The following is a 21,602-nucleotide window of genomic DNA, read 5'->3' as shown; positions in this document are numbered from 1 at the left end:
TAATAATGTGTACAACAAGATTTAGCTAAGATAATTACATACGATTTTTAAAAATAAATTTTAATAAAAATGCAACCAAAGGTGTCAACAATATTTTTTTTTCCTAAGCCTGTTTTCTATTTGACCTATGAGTGGTTTACTTTAACACTGGACATACGATTATTTCTTATTGATAAAATTAGAAAGCTTTATTAAGTTGAACAAAAATCTTAAAAAAGTATAATCAGAACGTGTGAATGGAATTGGTTTGGCTTGAGCAATATATAATATCTTTATCTCACAACTTGATTATAATTTAATGCTCTTAAAATACTTTACCTATTTCTAAATCAATAGCATTATAAATGCCTTTCTCCACTTTTCTGTTCTAAATCAGCTGAATCACTAAGCCCACCCAATGTTTTCTAAATTGCTTACCGTATTTCTCCTATCAGGATATATAAGCACTGTTTATATAAGCACTGTCCATGTTCACTCTGTCTCTTACACTGCACTGCAAGTCCAGAAATCATCTCTTTTGAGGTTATTGTATTACTGGACTCTTAGTACTTCATGAAGAATGAATTGATGTCATATGAATTTTGCTGAATACTACTTTTATATTTTTTCCTTGATCTTCCTATTGCATTAAAATACATCTTCTTTCAAGTTTTTTAATTGGATAAGTGTTATTTTTAATTTAAATAGAAGTTATTTAGCTATAAAATATTACTTAAAATATTTTTCTATGGAATTAAATATTACGAGATTATACCAGAAGACAAATGTTAGCAGTGTATTTTTCAGAAATTATTTTAAGGTCACAGACCACCTAAAAAGAACCTATTTTAGTATAACATCGCAATTAAAAGAATGTTATCTGTGACCAGTATGCAGATCATGAAAACTATTGGGGCTTGTCAGTTACTTTTGTTTGCAGTTAGGATCAGTGATGTGATTAATCATGGGGATTTTTGCTTCTAGATTGTCATCCCATGCTCATATTTGAGTTATAAGGCACTATTTCCATTTTTTCTAACTTTCGTCTTCTTATACTAACTATAATTGTGAACGTCTGTGTAGTATTTGCTGTATAAGTAAAGGTTTTCCCCAAACCAAGGGATGCTAGGTTTTAGATTGAGTTTTTCTTTCTAAAATCAAGTTATTTGTAAATTTTAGAAACTCTGCATGAATATTTAAAAATTGTGTCACCTTAATACCAGGAAATTGCTAAAAGCCCTCATCCTGATATAATGTCTCATGCTTCATCTTTTATGGACATGATCTAATATGAGGATAACAATCTGCAGGATAAGTGTTATTACTCCTGTTTTACAGGAAAAGCAGGAGTTGACCCCAGAATGACCATGTCGTGGCTACTTGGCTTCAGGTTTCTTTTCTTTCCACTGTTCCTCAGTTCTCAAGTAGGCAGTTTAATACTGTTGGGATTTCACAAAGAAAGCTGTAGACTAGAGATACAGTGATAAATTTATTCGTGATAAATCTACACAACTTCAACATTTTTTTTTTTTTACCAAAAACGTGATTTTTAATAAAACTGTTGAAATGATTTGTAAGTGTGGGACACTGGCAGTATTGCACGAGCATTATTAGCAGTTTTGCCTTCTTTACCCTTACCTGTTTCATAGGAATAGGAATTTCTCTAATGTCTCAAGAATTCCTGGATTCCTGAGACAGGATTCCAGAAGAGATTTCTCTTTTACCTGTGTATTTTGCATTATTTATATGAGTGCTATTCAGAGAAATAAAATGCAAGCTGAGTATGTAATTTTAAATTGCCTAATAGCCACATTTTAAAATATATATATAAACATATATATAAAGAAATAGGTGAAATTAATTTTACTTGTATCTTCTATTTAAACTCACATATCCAAAATATTATTAGTTCAACATGTAATCAGTGTTATAAAATTGTGATATGTTTACATTTTTTTTGGTACTAATCTTCAAAATATGGTATATATTTTATACTCATAGCACATCACAGTTGAGACTAGCCATGTTTCAGATGCTCATTAGCCAGTAGCTAATTGGACAGCATGGGCAGGCCTATGTATTATAAATAGATATAAATAGATCTGGTTACTGGATCTATGACTTATCCAATACTCCCCTGACACAAGGTGTTCCCAGAAATTAACTAGAGGCTTCTTAATGGTAGGAAACAAGTTATTACTTTATATCATCAAAACTGAAAATACAAAAATGTTTTATATTCTATTCCAAATAAATGAAAATGTACCCAACTTACAAAAGTAAATGTTGTACTTTACAGAGAGGAAGGCCCTGGAAAGTATCAAAGAGGGAGTCTTGAAAATCAAAGAAGAACCATCTAAAATACTCTCTGGAAATAAGTTTCAAGACCGGTATTTTGTTTTACGAGATGGGTATCTCTTTCTTTACAAGGATATGAAGGTATTTAATATATGTAGTATTTGAATATGTATATACTTTTGTGTGAGTGTTAACATTCTTATTTCATGCCTCTCAGCCCTCTCTCTTGGAAGTCAAGGCCTCTAGTAAATAAAATGTACAGTAAGCTGATGATTACTTTCAGCCTCTGGGATATGACATTAATGCAACTAGTAACACAGTAAAGAACTCCCTATACGGCCTTTCTGAGCACCTTATATTTTTTCGGGCAGAGATTGACTTAAGTTCTAAAGAAAAGTCTAATATGTGTTACATAAACTAGCATATAAATCAGCATCTCAGTCAATAAAATTAAGAGAATATGTCATGCCTTAAGGCAAAAGTAGCTTGAGTTTAGCAAATGGAAATTAATAAAATGTAGAATAAAAAGGCAAAACCCAAATGCTAAATCTGATTAAAAATTAAATCAGATTAATATATTTCCTATACTCTTGAATGAATTAACTCGTAATATTGTATTTATTAATTGAATCTTACTGATGTATCCCAATATGTTTGAATTCCCTAACAGCTTTTATTAATGAATTGAGGAATGGAGAGAGGACTTAGAGATGAAAAAGAAGGAGTATGTATAAGAATATTGAACTTAGCATCAGAAAACCTCAAAACCGCCAAGTTGGTTGTGTGAATAAGAATCTTAAACTGTCATCCATCATTTTTAGATCTGTAATATGATGATGATAGTATGAGTCCTGCATGCCAGATTGTTGTAATGCTTAAATAAGAATATATATAAAAGTTCCTTTTCAAACTGTGAAACATATATATATATATATATATATATATATATATGTATATTAGCATGCTCATCAAAACAGCCCACTAAGAATATGAATAGGGAAGTTCCAGCCTGAGAAAAATCTATTCATAGTACATATATCTGAAAAGGGACTCATTTGCACAATATAAAGAACTCCTCCAAATCAACAATAAAAAGACAACCCAATAAAAATTGGGGCAAAGTATTGGACAGACATTACAGGAAGGAAGACATAGGAATGGCCAATAAGTGGTTGAACCAAAAGTGCTCAGCATCATTAGTTATCAGGGAAAATGCAAATTAAAACCACAAGCTATACCATTAGTACAACTAAAATCATAAGAGTGACAACATCTAATGTTGACAAGGACGTTGATTAACTAAAACCCTCATCAGTAACTGGTGGAAGGGTAAAATCACACAATTACTATTAGAAGTTTTTTGGCAGTTTTTAAAATTAAGTTATTCATACATCTACCCCATGATTCAGCAACTCTATTCCCAGGTATTATATCCACTAAAGCACTTGTTCAAGAATATTCATAAGCAGCTTTATTTATAAAAGCTAAAACCTGTAAACATTCTAAATGCCCATCAATAAGAGAATGATATATTCAGACAATGGAATAATATTCAGCAATAAAAATGAATGAATGCAACCACACGGGTGAATGTTCAAATCCTTGCTGAGCAAAAAAGTTTGACCCAAAATAGTACCATATGAGTCTGTCTATAAAAGGTCTAAGAAGAGGCAAAATCATTTATGGTGATGGGAGTCAGAAAGTGTTTGCCTGTGGTGTGGAGAAGGTTTTCTACTGAAGCAAGGACATAGGGTCGGTAGGGTACTTTCTAGGATAACAGAAATAAATGTTCTCTATCCAGTTTTGGGTGGTGGTTACATGGGTATATACAGTAACATTTCTACTTCCTTGAGATTCAAGCAATATCCAAGCAATTCTTTTAAATGTGGAATGACGGCAGGACCTAAAGCTACTTTTTTCCATTGAATTCTAATATTCGCTTGAGTAAGCATTGCTTGCATATTTCAAGCGTGTGACGCTTCACTATGTTGTGTTTTGGAGATCTATAAAGAAGGACCAGACTAGTAACATCTATTATTTAATACTGTATTGTTATGAAGGAAGAATTATTAAACAGGTTTCCAAAGTTCTATAGCCCCATTTAGTTGTGGCTTCTACTGAGCTCTCCACACACTGACCACTGTCCTGTATGTTCCTCCAGCAGGGAAGCCTCCAGGTGGGCATAAATAAATTTTAGTAGCATTCTACTTAGTGTATCCATTTCACGTTCATGTTCTTCAAGAACAGTGGAATGTCCAGGCAGGGAGCTAACAAAAACAGCACTGAATTCCGCAGCCCTTAATCCCTCCCTTCAGAGGGCTGTATTATATACTGGAAGTCACACTTTGTTACTCCATCTGATAAACCTAGCAGGGAATCTGTGTGGGTATCAAACGATTGTTACCATTTATTATCATTTGATATCATTCTTCACTTTGTTCAGTGCAGGAAGAGTGGAGTTTGCAGAAATAAGGCATTTAAGAATTTGGGATTAGGTGAGCCAAACACATCAGATTTTAAGGTTCATGAACTGTAGGTTTATGTTCATGAAAGGAAATGCTAAACTTCACAGCTGCTTATTCTAGCCATCTAGAACTCAATCTGATTGAATTTTGTTTGGTTTTCTTCAATGCGTCACCCATCTTGATCTTCATTAGACTCATTTCCTTCATCCTTGTCCTTCCATTTACATGTTGGTTAATTGTCACTTGTGTAGTTGGATATCTGCTTAGGGTATTTTAAAATCACCATGGACTTTTTAGTCCCATTAAGGAACCTACGCTTCCATTGTGTAGCAACAGAAGGTTGCTAGAAACAACTAGTAGCAATAGAAGTGCAGTCATAATGGCCCCAACTAACATTCAACCCGTTAATCCATAAAAAGCAGAGTTCTATATATTTCGCTTTGAGTATCGCACTTTATCTTTACAATAATCCTATGAAACTAGTGCTATAGTTATTCCCCCTTGACAGATGAAGAAATGTAGTATACCAAGATATTACATAACTTGCCCAAGATCACTTAGCCTATAAGCGATAGAGTCAGAATTCATTCCCAGATGTCTATTTCCAAAGGCTTTATGCAGAGGCTTTATTGTTTCTTACTATAGAAACAATAATTTGTATTATTTTGGCTTGGTGTTATTGCTGATGGAATTTTATTTAAAGAGGATAAGTGTTTTTCATTTTAATAGTACCAAATATTTTCAAATATGACACTTTACACAATTCAGGTTTTTTATAATGTTTTTCCCCAAGCTGATGTAAATTTTAAAACCTGCCACAAGGAAGCCTGTTCATGGAGAAATTATTTTTTTAAGATGAAATGATTTTGTAATTGAGCTAAAGAATTTCATCCCTTAACAGAATGTTTTTAAGAATTTGTATCTTTTTGAAAGTATCATCCTGCTTAATCTAAAATAATTCATACAAACTGGTAGACAGTAATAGTATCGAGAGCTTGCCTGAAAGACAGTGTTCTTTTTTTTGACATTTGAATTTTTTCCCCATGTTTATTGAAGTATAATTGACAAAAATTGTATTTATTTGTTATACAACGTGATGCTTTTGATATACCTATACATTGTGCCATGATTACCGCAATCTAAGCTAACTAACATATTCATTACCTCACATAGTTTTGTGTGTGTATGCACTTGTGGTGAGAACATTTAAGATCTACCCTCTTAGCAAGTTTCAAGTATACAATACAGTACTGTTAACTGTAGTCACCATGCTGTACTTTAGATTTCCAGGACCTATTCATTTTACATAACTGAAACTTAGTACCCTTTGATCAACACCTTCCCATTTCCCTCACTCCCATCCCCTGGAAACCACCATTCTACTCTGCTTCTATGTGAGTTTGACTTTTTTAGATTCTGCATATAAGTGAGATCATATAGTGTTTGTCAGAAAGATAGTGTTCTTTAAAGACAATGAAGACATTTTATTTTTGTCACAGTGACCTCAGGTTAGGGAATTATAGTCTAAGTGTTTGAAAGTTGTATTTATGCATCTGTCAGAATCAATTAATGCAACTGATATTTTAATTTGCACATTAAGGCAAGCAGATGAGAGACTTGTGGTTTTCCTTTAAACTCAAACTACTGTTATTTTCAACACATGGTGTTATTTTGCTGGTTATTTCTTCATGTTGCTGGTCTTTCCCTTTTAATATTGATGGTCAAGTCACTGGCAGTGTTTGCTTTTCAAATGATTTTACAGTAAATAATCAATAGTAAAAAAACTCCTAGCTTATTTGAATAAAGATTTGGCTCTGGTTTGACAGTTGCCCTTAATATATGTGTGCTTGTACATATTTAGAAAATGATTTACTGAGAAGGGAGTAGAAATTACAAATTGAAAAGTGTATTTAAAGAGACTATGTGTTAATTAGAGATAATTTATGAATGCTCATTAACAACAAATTAGGGTAATACACAGAGGAAGATATATTTTGTTTTGAGAGTTTTCCCTGCACAGAAAATGTTAATTAAAATGTTTTCAGACTTGATTTACATAAAAGGTGAGAAGTTTCAACGAATATTATCATTACACTATTAATGGTGTGAAAACAGCAAATGGGGAGGGAGTGGTCGTTAAAAGTTGCATGCACTAATAAGCAAACTCTTCTTAGTAACAAGAATAATTTTTTAAGCACACTAATTTAATTGGCTCAGTTAAAAATTTTACTTTGAAATATACTGCCTGTAGCAACATACTATACACTTCATAACACCTCAACTTTTTGAAGAAATACTCCAGAAGGTACACATACCTAAAGAGTTGTAATAAACCAACAGTAAAGTTATAATGCCAAAAGAGATTTCTTTTAATAGAACTTTGCATTAGGATCCTTACAGTTCCTATTTATGCTTATTCAGTTTAAAGACTGAAACTGAAAAGGGTTTCTTTCCACCTTGGCTGAACTCATCTTAAATTATGGCATCTGTGTTCTCTTTGGACAGGATAAAATACAAAGTCATGAGCTGGCATGTCCAGAGTGGCTTGGGAATCAGTTGTATTACTTCAGGCTCTCTATCTATTGCCAACAGTGTTTCAAAATATAGGCAGTCCTGGGCTTATCAATGCCGTGTATAAATAAGACTGCTTAGATCAGGCACAGTGCTTCTCATTCTTAAATGTGCAGGTCCCCTCTACCTGTACTACTGGAATTGCAGCCTCTCACCTGACCCTGCTGCTGCCTCCATTGGGACTAGCAGTCTAAGCTTTGAGGAGAGACATTAGCCACAGATGTAATCCGATTGAACCTCTGACAAAGGTATCCAGGAGTCTGTGCTACTATATACACTCCTACGTCCTCCTCTCCTTGACTCTTTCCTATATGGAAAACTTACTGAATTACAAAGCTACCTCACTGTTCCATATCAGACTTCAAGTGTTATTCCTTAACATTCAGTAAAGTAGCAAGCTAAAAAATCAATACCCCCAAACCAAACACATAAACTACCAGAAAATGACCTTAAGAAGAAGAGGCTTACATGAAGAAGACTACAGAACTGCACTGATAGAAATGAAAGAAAATTAATGTAAAGTCTACTAATATTGATCTATGGACTTCCCTGGTGGTGCAGTGGTGAAGAATCCGCCTGCCAATGCAGGGGACACGGGTTCGAGCCCTGGTCCAGGAAGATCCCACATGCCGCAGAGCAACTAAGCCTGTGCGCCACAACTACTGAGCCTGTGCGCTAGAGCCCTCGAGCCACAACTACTGAGCCAGTGTGCCACAACTACTGAAGCCTGCCTGCCTAGAGCCTGTGCTCTGCAACAAGAGAAGCCAAGGCAGTGAGAAGCCTGTGCACAGCAACGAGGAGTAGCCCCCACTCACCGCAACTAGAGAAAGCCCACGCCCAGCAACGAAAACCCAAAGCAGCCAAAAAATAAATTTATATATAAAAACACAAAAAGACAAAGTCTACTAATATTGATCTATAGGTTTAATGTAATTCTTTTCAAAATCGCAAAGGGAATTATTTTTAGAACTTGGAAAAAATGATTTGATAACTCACCTCAAAGGGTAAACAGAGAAGAGTATTTACAAACATTTTGGGGGACATAAAAAGTAAAATAATTGTCAAGTATTTCCCATCCAACTATTTATTCATACAGTAAAACTAAAATAGGTTAGATAATATCCTGGCATAAAAATGAACAGAGATAGCATTGGTAACATAAAGTGAGGTAAAAGATGTAACTGTTTATCATAATTTATTTTTGATAATTATGCCATCATAAATGCATGTCTAAAGAAAGATTTGTTTAATAAGGACTGGGATAATTGTTAACCAAAGTTTTTCAACTTAAGTTCTCATCTATACTGTGGACTAACATTCAGTCCATAACAATATTTATGACCTTTACTTATTCACACTGTATGAAATGTCATGCATTTTTGTAGAGAAATATGAATATATTTGAATATAGGGTGCTGCCCCAGACAACACTGGTGGTATCATGGAGTTACAAAATATATTGCACATGTATTTTTTAAGTATGAAAAATTGAAAAATTATCAATTCTCATATACATCTGGTCCCAAGTGTTTTGAATAAGGAATTATTGTATGTGTGTGTTTGTATATATACACACATATGTAATCATATGTATGTATCCAGATTTATTTAAATTTATAACATTTTAATCAAAACAATCTTCATTTACTAAAAATTTGGTATTACATTCATGAAACATTGGAGAAACTAATAATTCTAAACTCGATTCTTAATACTTAAGGAAAATAGAAGGATACTGATAAAATCTGTTTAATTACAAATTTACCTTGTTTTCCTTTACAGAGTAGTAAACCTGACAAAATGTTTTCTCTCAGTTCAATGAAGTTTTATCTTGGAGTAAAAAAGAAGATGAAGCCTCCAACAAGGTAAAGCTTGGAAGGGAAGAGCTGTTGAAAAAGTTACAGGAAAGTATATCTGTTCAAGGACTTAGGGATCAGTGGCATTAGTCTAACTTGTTATAAGTTAAGCTTTAGAAAGATTCCTTAAGTTGCCACAGACATGTGGCAGGGGACCTATGGCAGATCAAGGGAACCTGTGTGGGTGGATGAGGAGGGATGATGATGTTCCCGCTCAAGTCAAGCTACTGGGTGATTGCATCTCCTCTGTGTAGAACAAGAAATCCCCAGAAGGCCCTGTCTACTGAGAAGCACATGGGTTTCTCCACATCCCATTCCTTGCTCAGTCACAGCCTAGCGATGTAAGGAATGTTCCAAACAAGTCTACCCAAAGGAAGACAAATGCTGCCCTCCAGCCTCCATGGCTTTTACATCATCTTGGTCCTGGCTTTATAATTTGCCCCCTTCGTTTTGCTGAGTTTGGTAATAAACCCACAGCACACAGATGGTTGAGAGGAAGTGGACCCTTCTTAAATATTATGTTTCTCATTAGCACTTGAATCAACCCAACATTCGAGTTATACCACACTTTCTCATCACGGATTACTTTGATTAGCTAATTAATGTTTGCACTAATACTTTTAATATCATGAAATGCCATTTTAATGAACTGCATATGATTCAGAGTCTGTCACTGAAAATGTCCTCACTTTTGCCTCTGTGCTTAATTTCTAAGCCCAGCACATATATCTGTGTTGTGACTGGCACATTCTTTAAAATTTCTCACAGTATCAATAAGTAAATATATATATATTATCTTATTTTGGCCATTTTCCTAGACATCTGGCCTTACTCAGCCCCGAATATCCTGTGAGAGATGTCCCCCACTGCCGCATAACATCATGAGACCCTTTCCCCCTGTGTCCTTCAGTGTATTTAAATTTGTAGCCAAATACCTCAACATTTATCATTTACCTCTAGATAAATGATACCCAATGAATCATCACTTGTGGGTATCAATTCTGTTATGCATTCCCACCATTAAATATTACCTCCTTAACATCTAATCCTGTGTATTATCTTGTAAAATGAATCATTTTTAATATGTATGCATGTGTTTTTTTCCCATGTGATGCAGTTGGGGATTGACGGCATATTCTGAAAAACATCTCTGGTAAGTTAACAGCCAGCAAGTTTTGGATTTGATATATTGATGATACAGGATTAGTATTTGGCAGATAGATCTAGAGACAGGAAATGTTTCTTCTAAGTGAAGTTAAAATCTTTTCTAAATACTTTGAGCCTAAGAAGAGGAAAGTAGATTTGCTTCAGGGTTTAGGTCTATTTCAGTCTCATGTATCCTATTTGCCACTGCCTGTAAAGAGAAGCTACACATGATTTCTTCCTACTCATTATGTAAATGAGGAATCTCTGGTTTTATGGGATAAGCAGGCAAAACTCAGTTTTAAATAAAGGATAATAAGTCACCAAAACTCAGAGTAAAAAATAAAAAATCTTAGTTTCAAACCTGTTCTTTCCATAGAGGTATTTTTTTTTCTAATCCATTTTGAGTTTATTTTTGTGTATGGTGTTAGGGACTGTTCTAACTTCATTCTTTTACATGTAGCTGTCCAGTTTTCCCAGCACCACTTTTGAAGAGACTGTCTTTTCTCCATTGTATATCCTTGCTTCCTTTGTCATAGATTAGTTGACCATAGGTGCGTGGGTTTACCTCTGGGCTTTCTATCTTGTTGCATTGATCTATGTTTCTGTTTTTGTGCCAGTACCATATTGTCTTGATTACTGTAGCTTTGTAGTATTGTCTGAAGTCAGGGAGTCTGATTCCTCCAGCTCTGCTTTTTTCCCTCAAGACTGCTTTGACTATTCTGGGTCTTTTGTGTCTCCATACAAATTTTAAGATTTTTTGTTCTAATTCCATAAAAAATGCCAGTGGTAATTTGATAGGGATTGCATTGAATCTGTAGATTGTGTTGGGTAGTATAGTCATTTTCACAGTATTCATTCTTCCAATACAAGAACATGGTATATCTCTCCATCTGTTGGTATCATCTTTAATTCTTTCATCAGTGTCATAATTTTGTGTATACAGGTCTTTTGTCTCTCTAGCTAGGTTTATTCCTAGGTATTTTATTCTTTTTGCTGCAGTGGTAAATAGGAGTGTTTCCTTAATTTCTCTTTCAGATTTTTCATCATTAGTGTATAGAAATGCAAGAGATTTCTTAATTTTTTAATTTTGTATCCTGCTACTTTACCAAATTCATTGATTAGCTCTAGTAGTTTTCTGGTGGCATCTTTAGGATTCTCTATGTATAGTATCATGTCATCTGCAAACAGTGACAGCTTTACTTCTTCTTCTCCAATTTGTATTCCTTTTATTTCTTTTTCTTCTCTGAGTGCTGAGGCTAGGACTTCCAAAAACTATTTTGAATAAGAGCGGTGAGAGTGGACATTCTTGTCTTGTTCCTGATCTTAGAGGAAATGCTTTCATTTTTTCACCATTGAGAATGATGTTTGCTGTGGGTTTGTCATATATAGCCTTTATTATGTTGAGGTAGGTTCCCTCTATGCCCCCTTTCTGGAGAGTTTTTATCATAAATGGGTGGTGAACTTTGTCAAAGCTTTTTCTGCATCTATTGAGATGGTCATATGGTTTTCATTCTTCAGTTTGTTAATATGGTGTATCATGTTGATTGCTTTGCATATATTGAAGAATCCTTGCATCCCTGGGAGAAATCCTACTTGATCATGGTATATGATCCTTTTAATGTGTTGTTGGATTCTGTTTGTTAGTATTTTGTTGAGGATTTTTGCACCTGTATTCATCAGTGATATTGGCCTATAATTTTCTCTTTTTGTAGTATCTTTGTCTGGTTTTGGTATCAGGGTGATGCTGGCCTCATAGAATGAGTTTGGGAGTGTTAATTCCTCTGCAACTTTTTGGAAGAGTTTGAGAAGGATGGGTGTTAGCTCTTCTCTAAATGTTTGATAGAATTCACCTGTGAAGCCATCTGGTCCTGGACTTTTGTTTATTGAAAGATTTTTAATCACAGTTTCAATTTCATTACTTGTGATTGGTCTGTTCATATTTTCTATTTCTTCCTGGTTCAGTCTTGGAAGGTTATACCTTTCTAAGAATTTGTCCATTTCTTCCAGGTTGTCCATTTTATTGCCATAGAGTTGCTTGTAGTAGTCTCTTGTGATGCTTTGTATTTCTGCAGTGTCTGTTGTAACTTCTCCTTTTTCATTTCTAATTTTATTGATTTGAGTCCTCTCCCTCTTTTTCTTGATGAGTCTGGCTAATGGCTTATCAATTTTGTTTATCTTCTCCAAGAACCAGCTTTTAGTTGTATTGATCCTTGCTATTCTTTTCTTTGTTTCTATTTCAGTTATTTCTGCTCTGATATTTATGATTTCTTTCCTTCTATTAACTGTGGATTTTGTTTCTTCTTTTTTCTCTAGTTCCTTTAGGTGTAAGGTTAGATTATTTATTTGAGATTTTTCTTGTTTCTTGAGGTAGGCTTGTATAGCTATAAACTTCCCTCTTAGAACTGCTTTTACTGCATCCCATATGTTTTGGGTTGTCGTGTTTTCATTATCATTTGTCTCTAGCTATTTTTTGATTTCCTTTTTGATTTCTTCAGCGATCTCTTGGTTATTTAGTAACCTAGTGTTTCGCCTCCATGTGTTTGTGTTTTTTATGTTTTTTCCTCTGTAATTCACTTCTAATCTCATAGCATTGTGGTCAGAAAAGATGCTTGATATGATTTCAATTTCCGTAAATTTACTGAGGCTTGATTTGTGACCCAAGATGTGATCTATCCTGGAGAATGTTCCCTGCGCACTTGAGATGAAAGTGTAATCTGCTGCTTTTGGGTGGAATGTCCTATAAATGTCAATTAAAGATATCTGGTCTCTTGTGTCATTTAAAGCTTCTCTTTCCTTATTTATTTTCATTTTGGATGGTCTGTTCATTGGTGTAAAGTGAGGTGTTAAAGTCCCCCAAAATTATTCTGTTACTGTCGATTTCCTCTTTTACAGCCATTAGCAGTTGCCTTATGTATTGAGGTGCTCCTATGTTGGGTGCATACATATTTATAATTGTTATATCTTCTTCTTGGATTGATCATTATGTATTGTCCTTCCTTGTCATTTGTAACATTCTTTATTTTAATATCTATTTTATCTGATATGAGTATTGCTACTTCAGCTTTCTTTTTATTTCCATTTGCATGGAATATCTTTTTCCATCCCCTCACTTTCAGTCTGTATGTGTCCCTAGGTCTGAAGTGGGACTCTTGTAGACAGCATATAGATGGGTCTTGTTTTTGTATCCATTCAGCAAGCCTGTGTCTTTTCGTGGGAGCATTTAATCCATTCACGTTTAAGGTAATTGTCGATATGTATGTTCCTATGACTGTTTTCTTAATTGTTTAGGGTGTGTTTTTGTAGGTCCTTTTCTTCTCTTGTGGTTCCCACTTAGAGAAGTTCCTGTGCCATTTGTTGTAGAGCTTTTGGTTTCTCCATCGAATCTGAGTGACATCCTTGCCAGGTAGAGTAAACTTGGTTGTAGGTTCTTCCCTTTCATCACTTTAAGTATATCATGCCACTCCCTTGTGGCTTTGTAGAGTTTCTGCTGAGAAATCAGCTGTTAACCTTATGGAAGTTCCCTTGTATGTTATTTTTCGTTTTTCCCTTGCTGCTTTCAATAATTTTTCTTTATCTTTAATTTTTGCCAATTTGATTACTATGTGTCTCAGCATGTTTCTCCTTGGGTTTATCCTGCATGGGACTCGCTGTGCTTCCTGGACTTCGGTGGCTATTCCCTTTCCCATGTTAGGGAAGGTTTTCACTGTAATCTCTTCAAATATTTTCTCGGGATCTTTCTCTCTCTCTTCTCCTTCTGGGACCCCTATAATGCAAATGTTGTCCCAGAGGTCTCTTAGGCTGTCTTCATTTCTTTTCATTCTTTTTTCTTTATTCTATTCTGCAGCAGTGAATTCCACCATTCTGTCTTCCACGTCACTTATCCATTCTTCTGCCTCAGTTATTCTGCTATTGATTCCTTCTAGTGTAGTTTTCATTTCAGTTATTGTATTGTTCATCTCTATTTATTTGTTCTTTAATTCTTCTATGTCTTTGTTAAACATTACTTGCATGTTCTCAATCTTTGCCTCCATTTTTTTTCTGAGGTCCTGGGTCATCTTCACTATCATTATTCTGAATTCTTTTTCTGGAAGGTTGCCTATCTCCACTTCATTTAGTCGTTTTTCTGGGGTTTTATCTTGTTTCTTCATCTGGTACATAGCCCTCTGCCTTTTCATCTTGTCTATCTTTCTGCGGATGTGGTTTTTGTTCCCCAGGCTACGGGACTGTAGTTCTTCTTGCTTCTGCTGTCTGCCCTCTGGTGGATGAGGCTATCTAAGAGGCTTGTGCAGGTTTCCTGATGGGAGGGAATCGTGGTGGGTAGAGCTGGGTGTTGCTCTGGTGGTCAGAGCTCAGTAAAACTTTAATCCACTTGACTGCTGATGGGTGAGGCTGGGTTCCCTCCCTATTGGTTGTTTGGCCTGAGGCAATGCAACACTGGAGCCTATCTGGGCTCTATGGTGTGGCTAATGGCCGACTCTGGGAGGGCTCATGCCAAGGACTGCTTCCCAGAACTTCTGCTGCCTGTGTCCTTGTCCCCATGGTGAGCCACAGCCACCCCCCACCTCTGTAGGAGACCCTCCAACACTAGCTGGTAGGTCTGGTTCAGTCTCCCCTGGGGTTACTGCTCCTTCCCCTGGGTCCCAATGCGCACAGTGCTTTGTGTGTGCCCTCCAAAAGTGCAGTCTCTGTTTCCCCCAATCCTGTCGAATTCCTGCAATCAAATCCCACTAGCCTTCAAAGTCTGATTCTCTAGGAATTCCTCCTCCCATTGCCAGACCCCAAAGTTAGGAAGGCTGACGAGGGCCTCAGAACCTTAACTCCAGTGGGTGGACTTCTGTGGTATAAGTGTTCTCCAGTCTCTGAGTCACCCACCTAGCAGTTATGGGATTTGATTTTGCAGTGACTGTGCCCCTCATACCATCTCATTGTGGCTTCTCCTTTATCTTTGGATATGGGGTATCTTTTTTGGTGAGTTCCAGTGTCTTCTTGTCTATGATTGTCCAGCAGCTAGTTGTGATTCTGGTGTTCTCACAAGAGGGCGTGAGAGGACTTCCTTCTACTCTACTATCTTGGTTCAGGCTCCCTCCCTTTTTTTCTTGATGAGTCTGGCTAATGATTTATCAATTTTGTTTATTGTCTCAAAGAACCAGCTTTTAGTTTTATTGATCTTTGCTATCGTTTTCATAATTTCTTTTTCATTTATTTCTGATCTAATCTTTTTGATTTCTTTCCTTCTGCTAACGTTGGCGTTTTTTGTTCTTCTTTCTCTAATTGCTTTATGTGTAAGGTTAGGTTGTTAATCTGAGATGCTTCTTGTTTCTTAAGGTAGAATTGTATTGCTATAAACTTCCCTCTTAGAACAGCTTTTGCTGCATCCCATAGTTTTTGGGCCAACCTGTTTTCATTGTCATTTGTTTCTAGGTATTTTTTGATTTCCCCTTTGATTTCTTCAGTGATCTCTTGGTTATTAAGTAGTGTGTTGTTTAGCCTCCATGTGTTTGTATTTTTTACAGAATTTTTCCTGTAATTGATAGCTAGTCTCATAGCGTTGTGGTCGGAAAAGATACTTGATATGATTTCAGTATTCTTAAATTTACCATGGCTTGATTTGTGACCCAAGATATGATCTATCCTGGAGAATGTTCCATGAGCACTTGAGAAGAATGTATTCTGTTGTTTTTGGATGGATTGTCCTATAAATATCAATTAAGTCCATCTTGTTTAATGTATCACTTAAAGCTTGTGTTCCCTTATTTATTTTCATTTTGGATGATCTGTCCATTGGTAAAAGTGAGGTGTTAAAGTCCCCTACTATGATTGTGTTAATGTTGATTTCCCCTTTTATGGCTGTTAGTATTGGCCTTATGTATTGGGGTGCTCCTGTATTGGGTTCATAAATATTTTCAATTGTTATATCTTCTTCTTGGATTTATCCCTTAATCATTATGTAGTGTCCTTCTTTGTCTCTTGTAATACTCTTTGTTTTCAAGGCTATTTTGTAGATATGAGAATTGCTACTCCAACTTTCTTCTGATTTACATTTGCATGAAATATCTTTTTCCATCCCCTCACTTTCAGTATGTATGTGTTCCTAAGTCTGAAGTGAGTCTCTTGTAGACAGCATATATATGGGTCTTGTTTTTGTATCCATTCAGCCAGTCTGTGTCTTTTGGTTGGAGCATTTAATCCATCTACATTAAGGTAATTATCGACATGTATGTTCCTATTCCCATTTTCTTAATTGTTTTGGGTTTGTTATTGTAGGTCTTTTCCTTCTCTTTTGTTTCCTGCCTAGAGAAGTTCCTTTAGCATTTGTTGTAAAGCTGGTTTGGTGGTCCTGAGTTCTCTTAGCTTTTGCTTGTCTGTAAAGGTTTTAATTTCTCCATCAAATCTGAATGAGGGCTTCCCTGGTTGCGCAGTGGTTGGGAGTCTGCCTGCCGATGCAGGGGACACGGGTTCATGCCCCGGTCCGGGAAGATCCCACATGCCGTGGACCAGCTGCGCCCATGAGCCATGGCTGCTGAGCCTGCATGTCCGGAGCCTGTGCTCTGCAACAGGAGAGGCCACAACAGTGAGAGGCCCGCGTACCACAACAACAACAACAAAATCTGAATGAGATACTTGCTGGGTAGAGTAATCTTGGTTGTAGGTTTTTCTCCTTCATCACTTTAAATATGTCCTTCTACTCCCTCTGGCTTGCAGAGTTTCTGCTGAAAGATCAGCTGTTAACCTTATGGGGATTCCCTTGTGTGTTATTTGTTGTTATTCCCTTGCTGCCTTCAATACTTTTTCTTTGTATTTAATTTTTTGATAGTTTGATTAATATGTGTCTTAGCATATTTCTCCTTGGACTTATCCTATATGGGTCTCTCTGTGCTTCCTGGACTTGATTACCTATTTCCTTTCCCATATTAGGGAAGTTTTCAACTATAATCTCTTCAAATATTTTCTCAGTCCCTTTCTTTTTCTCTTCTTCTTCTGGGACCCCTATAATTCAAATGTTGGTGCGTTTAATATTTTCCCAGAGGTCTCTGAGAATGTCTTCAATCTTTTCATTATTTTTTCTTTATTCTGCTCTGTAGTAATTTCCACTATTTTATGTTCCAGGTCCCTTATCTGTTTTTCTGCCTTAGTTATTCTGCTAATGATGCCTTCTAGAGAATTTTTAATTTCATGTATTGTGTTCTTCATCACTGTTTGTTTGCTCTTTCATTCTTCTAGGTCCTTGTTAAACATTTCTTATATTTTCTCCATTCTATTTCCAAGATTTTGGATCATCTTTACTATCATTATTCTGAATTCTTTTTCAGGTAGACTGCCTATTTCCTCTTCATTTGTTAGGTCTGGTGGGTTTTTACCTTGCTCCTTCATCTGCTGTGTGTTTCTCTGTCTTCTCATTTTGCTTAACTTACTGTGTTTGGGGTCTCCTTTTCGCAGGCTGCAGGTTCGTAGTTCCTGTTGTTTTTGGTGTCTTTCCCCAGTGGCTAAGGTTGGTTCAGTGGGTTGTGTAGGCTTCCAGGTGCAGGGGACTAGTGCCTACGTTCTGGTGGATGAGGCTGGATCTTGTCTTTCTGGTGGGCAGGTCCACATCTGGTGGTGTGTTTTGGGGTTTCTGTGGCCTTATTATGATTTTAGGCATCCTCTCTGCTAATGGGTAGGGTTGTGTTCCTGTCTTGTAAGTTGTTTGGCATAGGCTGTCCAGCACTGTAACTTGCTGGTCGTTGAGTGGAGCTGGGTCTTGGCGTTGAGATGGAGATCTCTGGGAGATTTTCGCCCTTTGATATTATGTGGAGCTAGGAGGTCTCTTGTGGACCAGTGTCCTGAACTTGGCTCTCCCACCTCAGAGGCACAGCCCTTATGTCTGGCTGGAGCACCAAGAGCCTGTCATCTGCATGGCTCAGAATAAAAGGGAGAAAAAAAAGAAACAAAGAAGATAAAATAAATTAAAATAAAATAAATTATTAAATAATAATTTTAAAAAAATTTTAAGTAATAAAAAGAAAGAAAGAAGAGAGCAACAAACCAAAAACGATATCCACCAATGATAACAAGTGCTGAAAACTAAAAAACAAAAAAAATGGACAGACAGCACCCTAGGACAAATGGTAAAAGCAAAGCTATAGAGACAAAATCACACACAGAAGTATACAAATACACACTCACAAAAAGAGAAACAGGAAAAAATATATATATATCGTTGCTCCTGAAGTCAACATCCTCAGTTTGGGATGATTCTTTGTCTATTCAGGTATTCCACAGATGCAGGGTACATCAAGTTGACTGTGGAGATTTAATCCTCTGCTCCTGAGGCTGCTGGGAGAGATTTCCCTTTCTCTTCTTTGTTTGCACAGCTCCTGGGATTCAGCTTTGGATTTGGCCCCGCCTCTGCATGTAGGTCACTGAGGGCATCTGTTCTTTGCTCAGGACGGGATTAAAGGAGCAGCTTATTTGGGGGCTCTGGCTCACTCAGGCCTGGGGGAGTGAGGGGTACGGATTTCGGGGCAAGCCTGCAGTGGCAGAGACTGTTGTGATGTTGCACCAGCCTGAGGTGCACTGTGTGTCCTCCCGGGGAAGTTGTCCCTGTATCACGGGACCCTGGCAGTGGCGGGCTGCACAGGATTCCGGGAGGGGAGGTGTGGATAGTGACCTGTGCTTGCACACAGGCTTCTTGGTGGCTTCAGCAGCATCCTTAGTGTCTCATGCTCATCTCTGGGGTCCACGCTGATATCCACAGCTTGCGCCCATCTCTGGAGCTCCTTTAAGCCACACTCTTAATCCCCTCTCCTCGCGCACCAGGAAACAAAGAGGCAAGAAAAAGTCTCTTGCCTCTTAGGCAGTTCCAGACTTTTTCCCGGACTCGCTCCCAGCTAGCTGTGGCGCACTAGCCCCCTTCAGGCTGTGTTCACGCAGCCAACCCCATTCCTCTCCCTGGGATCCGATGGAAGCCCGAGCCTCAGCTCCCAGCAGCCACCTGTCCCGGCAGGTGAGCAGACAAGCCTCTTGGGCTGGTGAGTGCTGGTCGGCACCGATCCTCCATGCAGGAATCTCTTCGCTTTGCCCTCCGCACCCGTTACTGTGCTCTCTTCCGTGGCTCCGAAGCTTGCCCGCTCTGCCACCCACAGTCTCTACCCACGAAGGGGCTTCTAGTGTGTGGAAATCTTTCCTCCTTCACAGCTCCCTCCCACTGGTGCAGGTTCTGTCCCTATTCTTTTGTCTCTGTTTTTTCTTTTTTCTTTTGCCCTACCCAGGTATGTGGGGAGTTTGCCTTTTAGGACATCTGAGGTCTTCTGCCAGAGTTCAGTAGGTGTTCTGTAGGAGTTGTTCCTTATGTAGATGTATTTCTGATGTATTTGTGGGGAGGAAGGTGGTCTCCATGTCTTACTCTTCCGCCATCTTGAAGCTCCCTTTCTTTTTATGTTTGTGTTCAACTTTACTTTCTCTTTTTCTCACTTTCTTATAATTTATTTGTTTATATTCCTGGCTCCCCTAATAGAGGATGTGAACCTAGAGGGCAACATCTCTGTTTTGTGTAGGTTTTCAATAAAAGGTTACTGAATCAGTGTTATTGGATATGCAGTGGTTTTTCATTTAGTTCATTTTTCATGAGCCTTGTGGGTATAATGTTTATAATCATAATGAAGGTGGCTGATTAAGCCTTTTTCAAAAATCTGCTCTTATGTGCACAAACTTTTTCTTCTTAGGCTCAGAGTTTCTGGGGAAAAAGATGTTATACAGTCACGTACCTAAGAAAGCAAATGACATTGACCTTTCTGCCTTTCCAAAAATACCACCAATCATTTTTCAGCAGTTACCAAAGGCTTTGGCTATATTTTGGTTAAACTAGCATATTTATACTGTTTTGATACTGTACACTTAACAGAAGCCTGAAGCAACTTGTATTGAAATACTCCCATTTTGATGACATTAATGTCATTAAGAGGAGAAACCCCAAGAGGTTTCTGATCACTTACTCACCAAATAAATACACTGGAGAATTCCACTGTCTTTTTCAATATTATATTTTATAAACATTGTTTTGCAGGCACCTGTGTTGTGATAGTTCACAAACTCAGATGGAGTGGATGGCCAACATCTTTATCGCCCAGGTATTGTATCTGTTTCAACTAGCCAGTAAAGTATAACAACTTTATAGCAAATGTTAATAGGGTAGTAGTTTTCAAAGAATTTTTAATGAGTTTTATGTGTATACTTTTATTTTCTCATTCATGTTTTTTTAAATATATGAGAACCCAGATTTACCCATTACTCTTTGAAAGAGAGTCTACTCTTTGTTGCATCTTTTTTTTTTTTTTTTTTTGCAGTCCCACATTAATCTTTGTTTAGAAAATGTGCTCTTTTCCTTCTTGTTCTCCCCACAGCTTCCTGCTTTTTCCAGAAACAAGGACAGGAACGTACATTTCTTTAAATACATATTGTGTGCTAGATACTTCAAAAGAGTTAACTCATGTATTCCTTGCAACAAATTGCATGGCACTGCTTATAGATGAGGGAACAAAGGTTACCAAAGGCTCCATGATTTGCTTAGGACCATACATTTAGTTAGTGGTTTAACACAGAGGCACCAGAGGCCAACATCTATACTCAATTCCCCAATTAGTCTCCTCCCTATTGGAGCACTCACTCTTTCAGTGACGGGTTAAATAGACCCATTAATAGGACTGGTTTCTTCCCCAACCTTGTCTGGCCGAATTCCCAGCAACGCTTCCCCACAAGAGCATTGAAATTCACTGGTAACAATTAAGTTGCCACTGTTTATTACTGAGGATGTGCTTCCCTGTTTCTCTTATAGGTGAGAAGTTAATTCACCCCCAAATCTTGTCCTTATTTGTTTTGAAAACCATTTTCTCTGTTCATGTAACTTATTAACCTTCCCAGTGGTTAATAAACACTGCTTTTCTCAGCCCGATTCTACTATTACTACCTGGGAATGCATTTTCAGAAAAAGACCAGTGGCTAACATTTTAGAGACTTTGCTTCTTTTTTGTGACTGTTTAAAAATCCAGATATTCAAGTCCTACTGTAAAAAGAGTAGGCTTGAAGTATTAGTAAGATTGGAACTATAGAGTCTAAAACTGTTACAGTGTCTGGTTATGGCACAACTAAATTGTTTTCATTTTTATAACTGAAGTCAGTAGACTCTGTAGTTGAAAATTAAGGTGTAAATAGCCAGGAAGCAGAGGTTGCTCTTACCACCAAGTTATTTCTTCCTGACTCACCTGTCCCTCATTGTGTTGGCCCCAGAGACTCAGCCCAATTACATTTCTTA

The 21,602-nt window shown here is 37.0% G+C and overlaps 1 protein-coding gene across 3 annotated transcripts in view; it reads left to right on the top strand.

Moving 5' to 3' along the window:
• Nucleotides 1-21,602, top strand: part of ARAP2 (ArfGAP with RhoGAP domain, ankyrin repeat and PH domain 2) — a 199,542-nt gene that overhangs the window by 160,046 nt on the left and 17,894 nt on the right. For all 3 annotated transcript variants that reach the window (XM_067735692.1, XM_067735690.1, XM_067735691.1), the window contains 4 exons: nucleotides 2,279-2,418; nucleotides 9,096-9,178; nucleotides 10,287-10,322; nucleotides 20,358-20,421. In XM_067735692.1, coding sequence (XP_067591793.1) covers nucleotides 2,279-2,418; nucleotides 9,096-9,178; nucleotides 10,287-10,322; nucleotides 20,358-20,421 — 323 coding nt within the window. The remainder of the gene's footprint in view (nucleotides 1-2,278; nucleotides 2,419-9,095; nucleotides 9,179-10,286; nucleotides 10,323-20,357; nucleotides 20,422-21,602) is intronic.

The sequence above is a fragment of the Pseudorca crassidens genome, chromosome 4 (genome assembly GCF_039906515.1).
Source record: "Pseudorca crassidens isolate mPseCra1 chromosome 4, mPseCra1.hap1, whole genome shotgun sequence".
NCBI classification, from domain to species: Eukaryota; Metazoa; Chordata; class Mammalia; order Artiodactyla; family Delphinidae; genus Pseudorca; species Pseudorca crassidens.
This window is presented reverse-complemented; position numbering and strand designations above follow the sequence as displayed.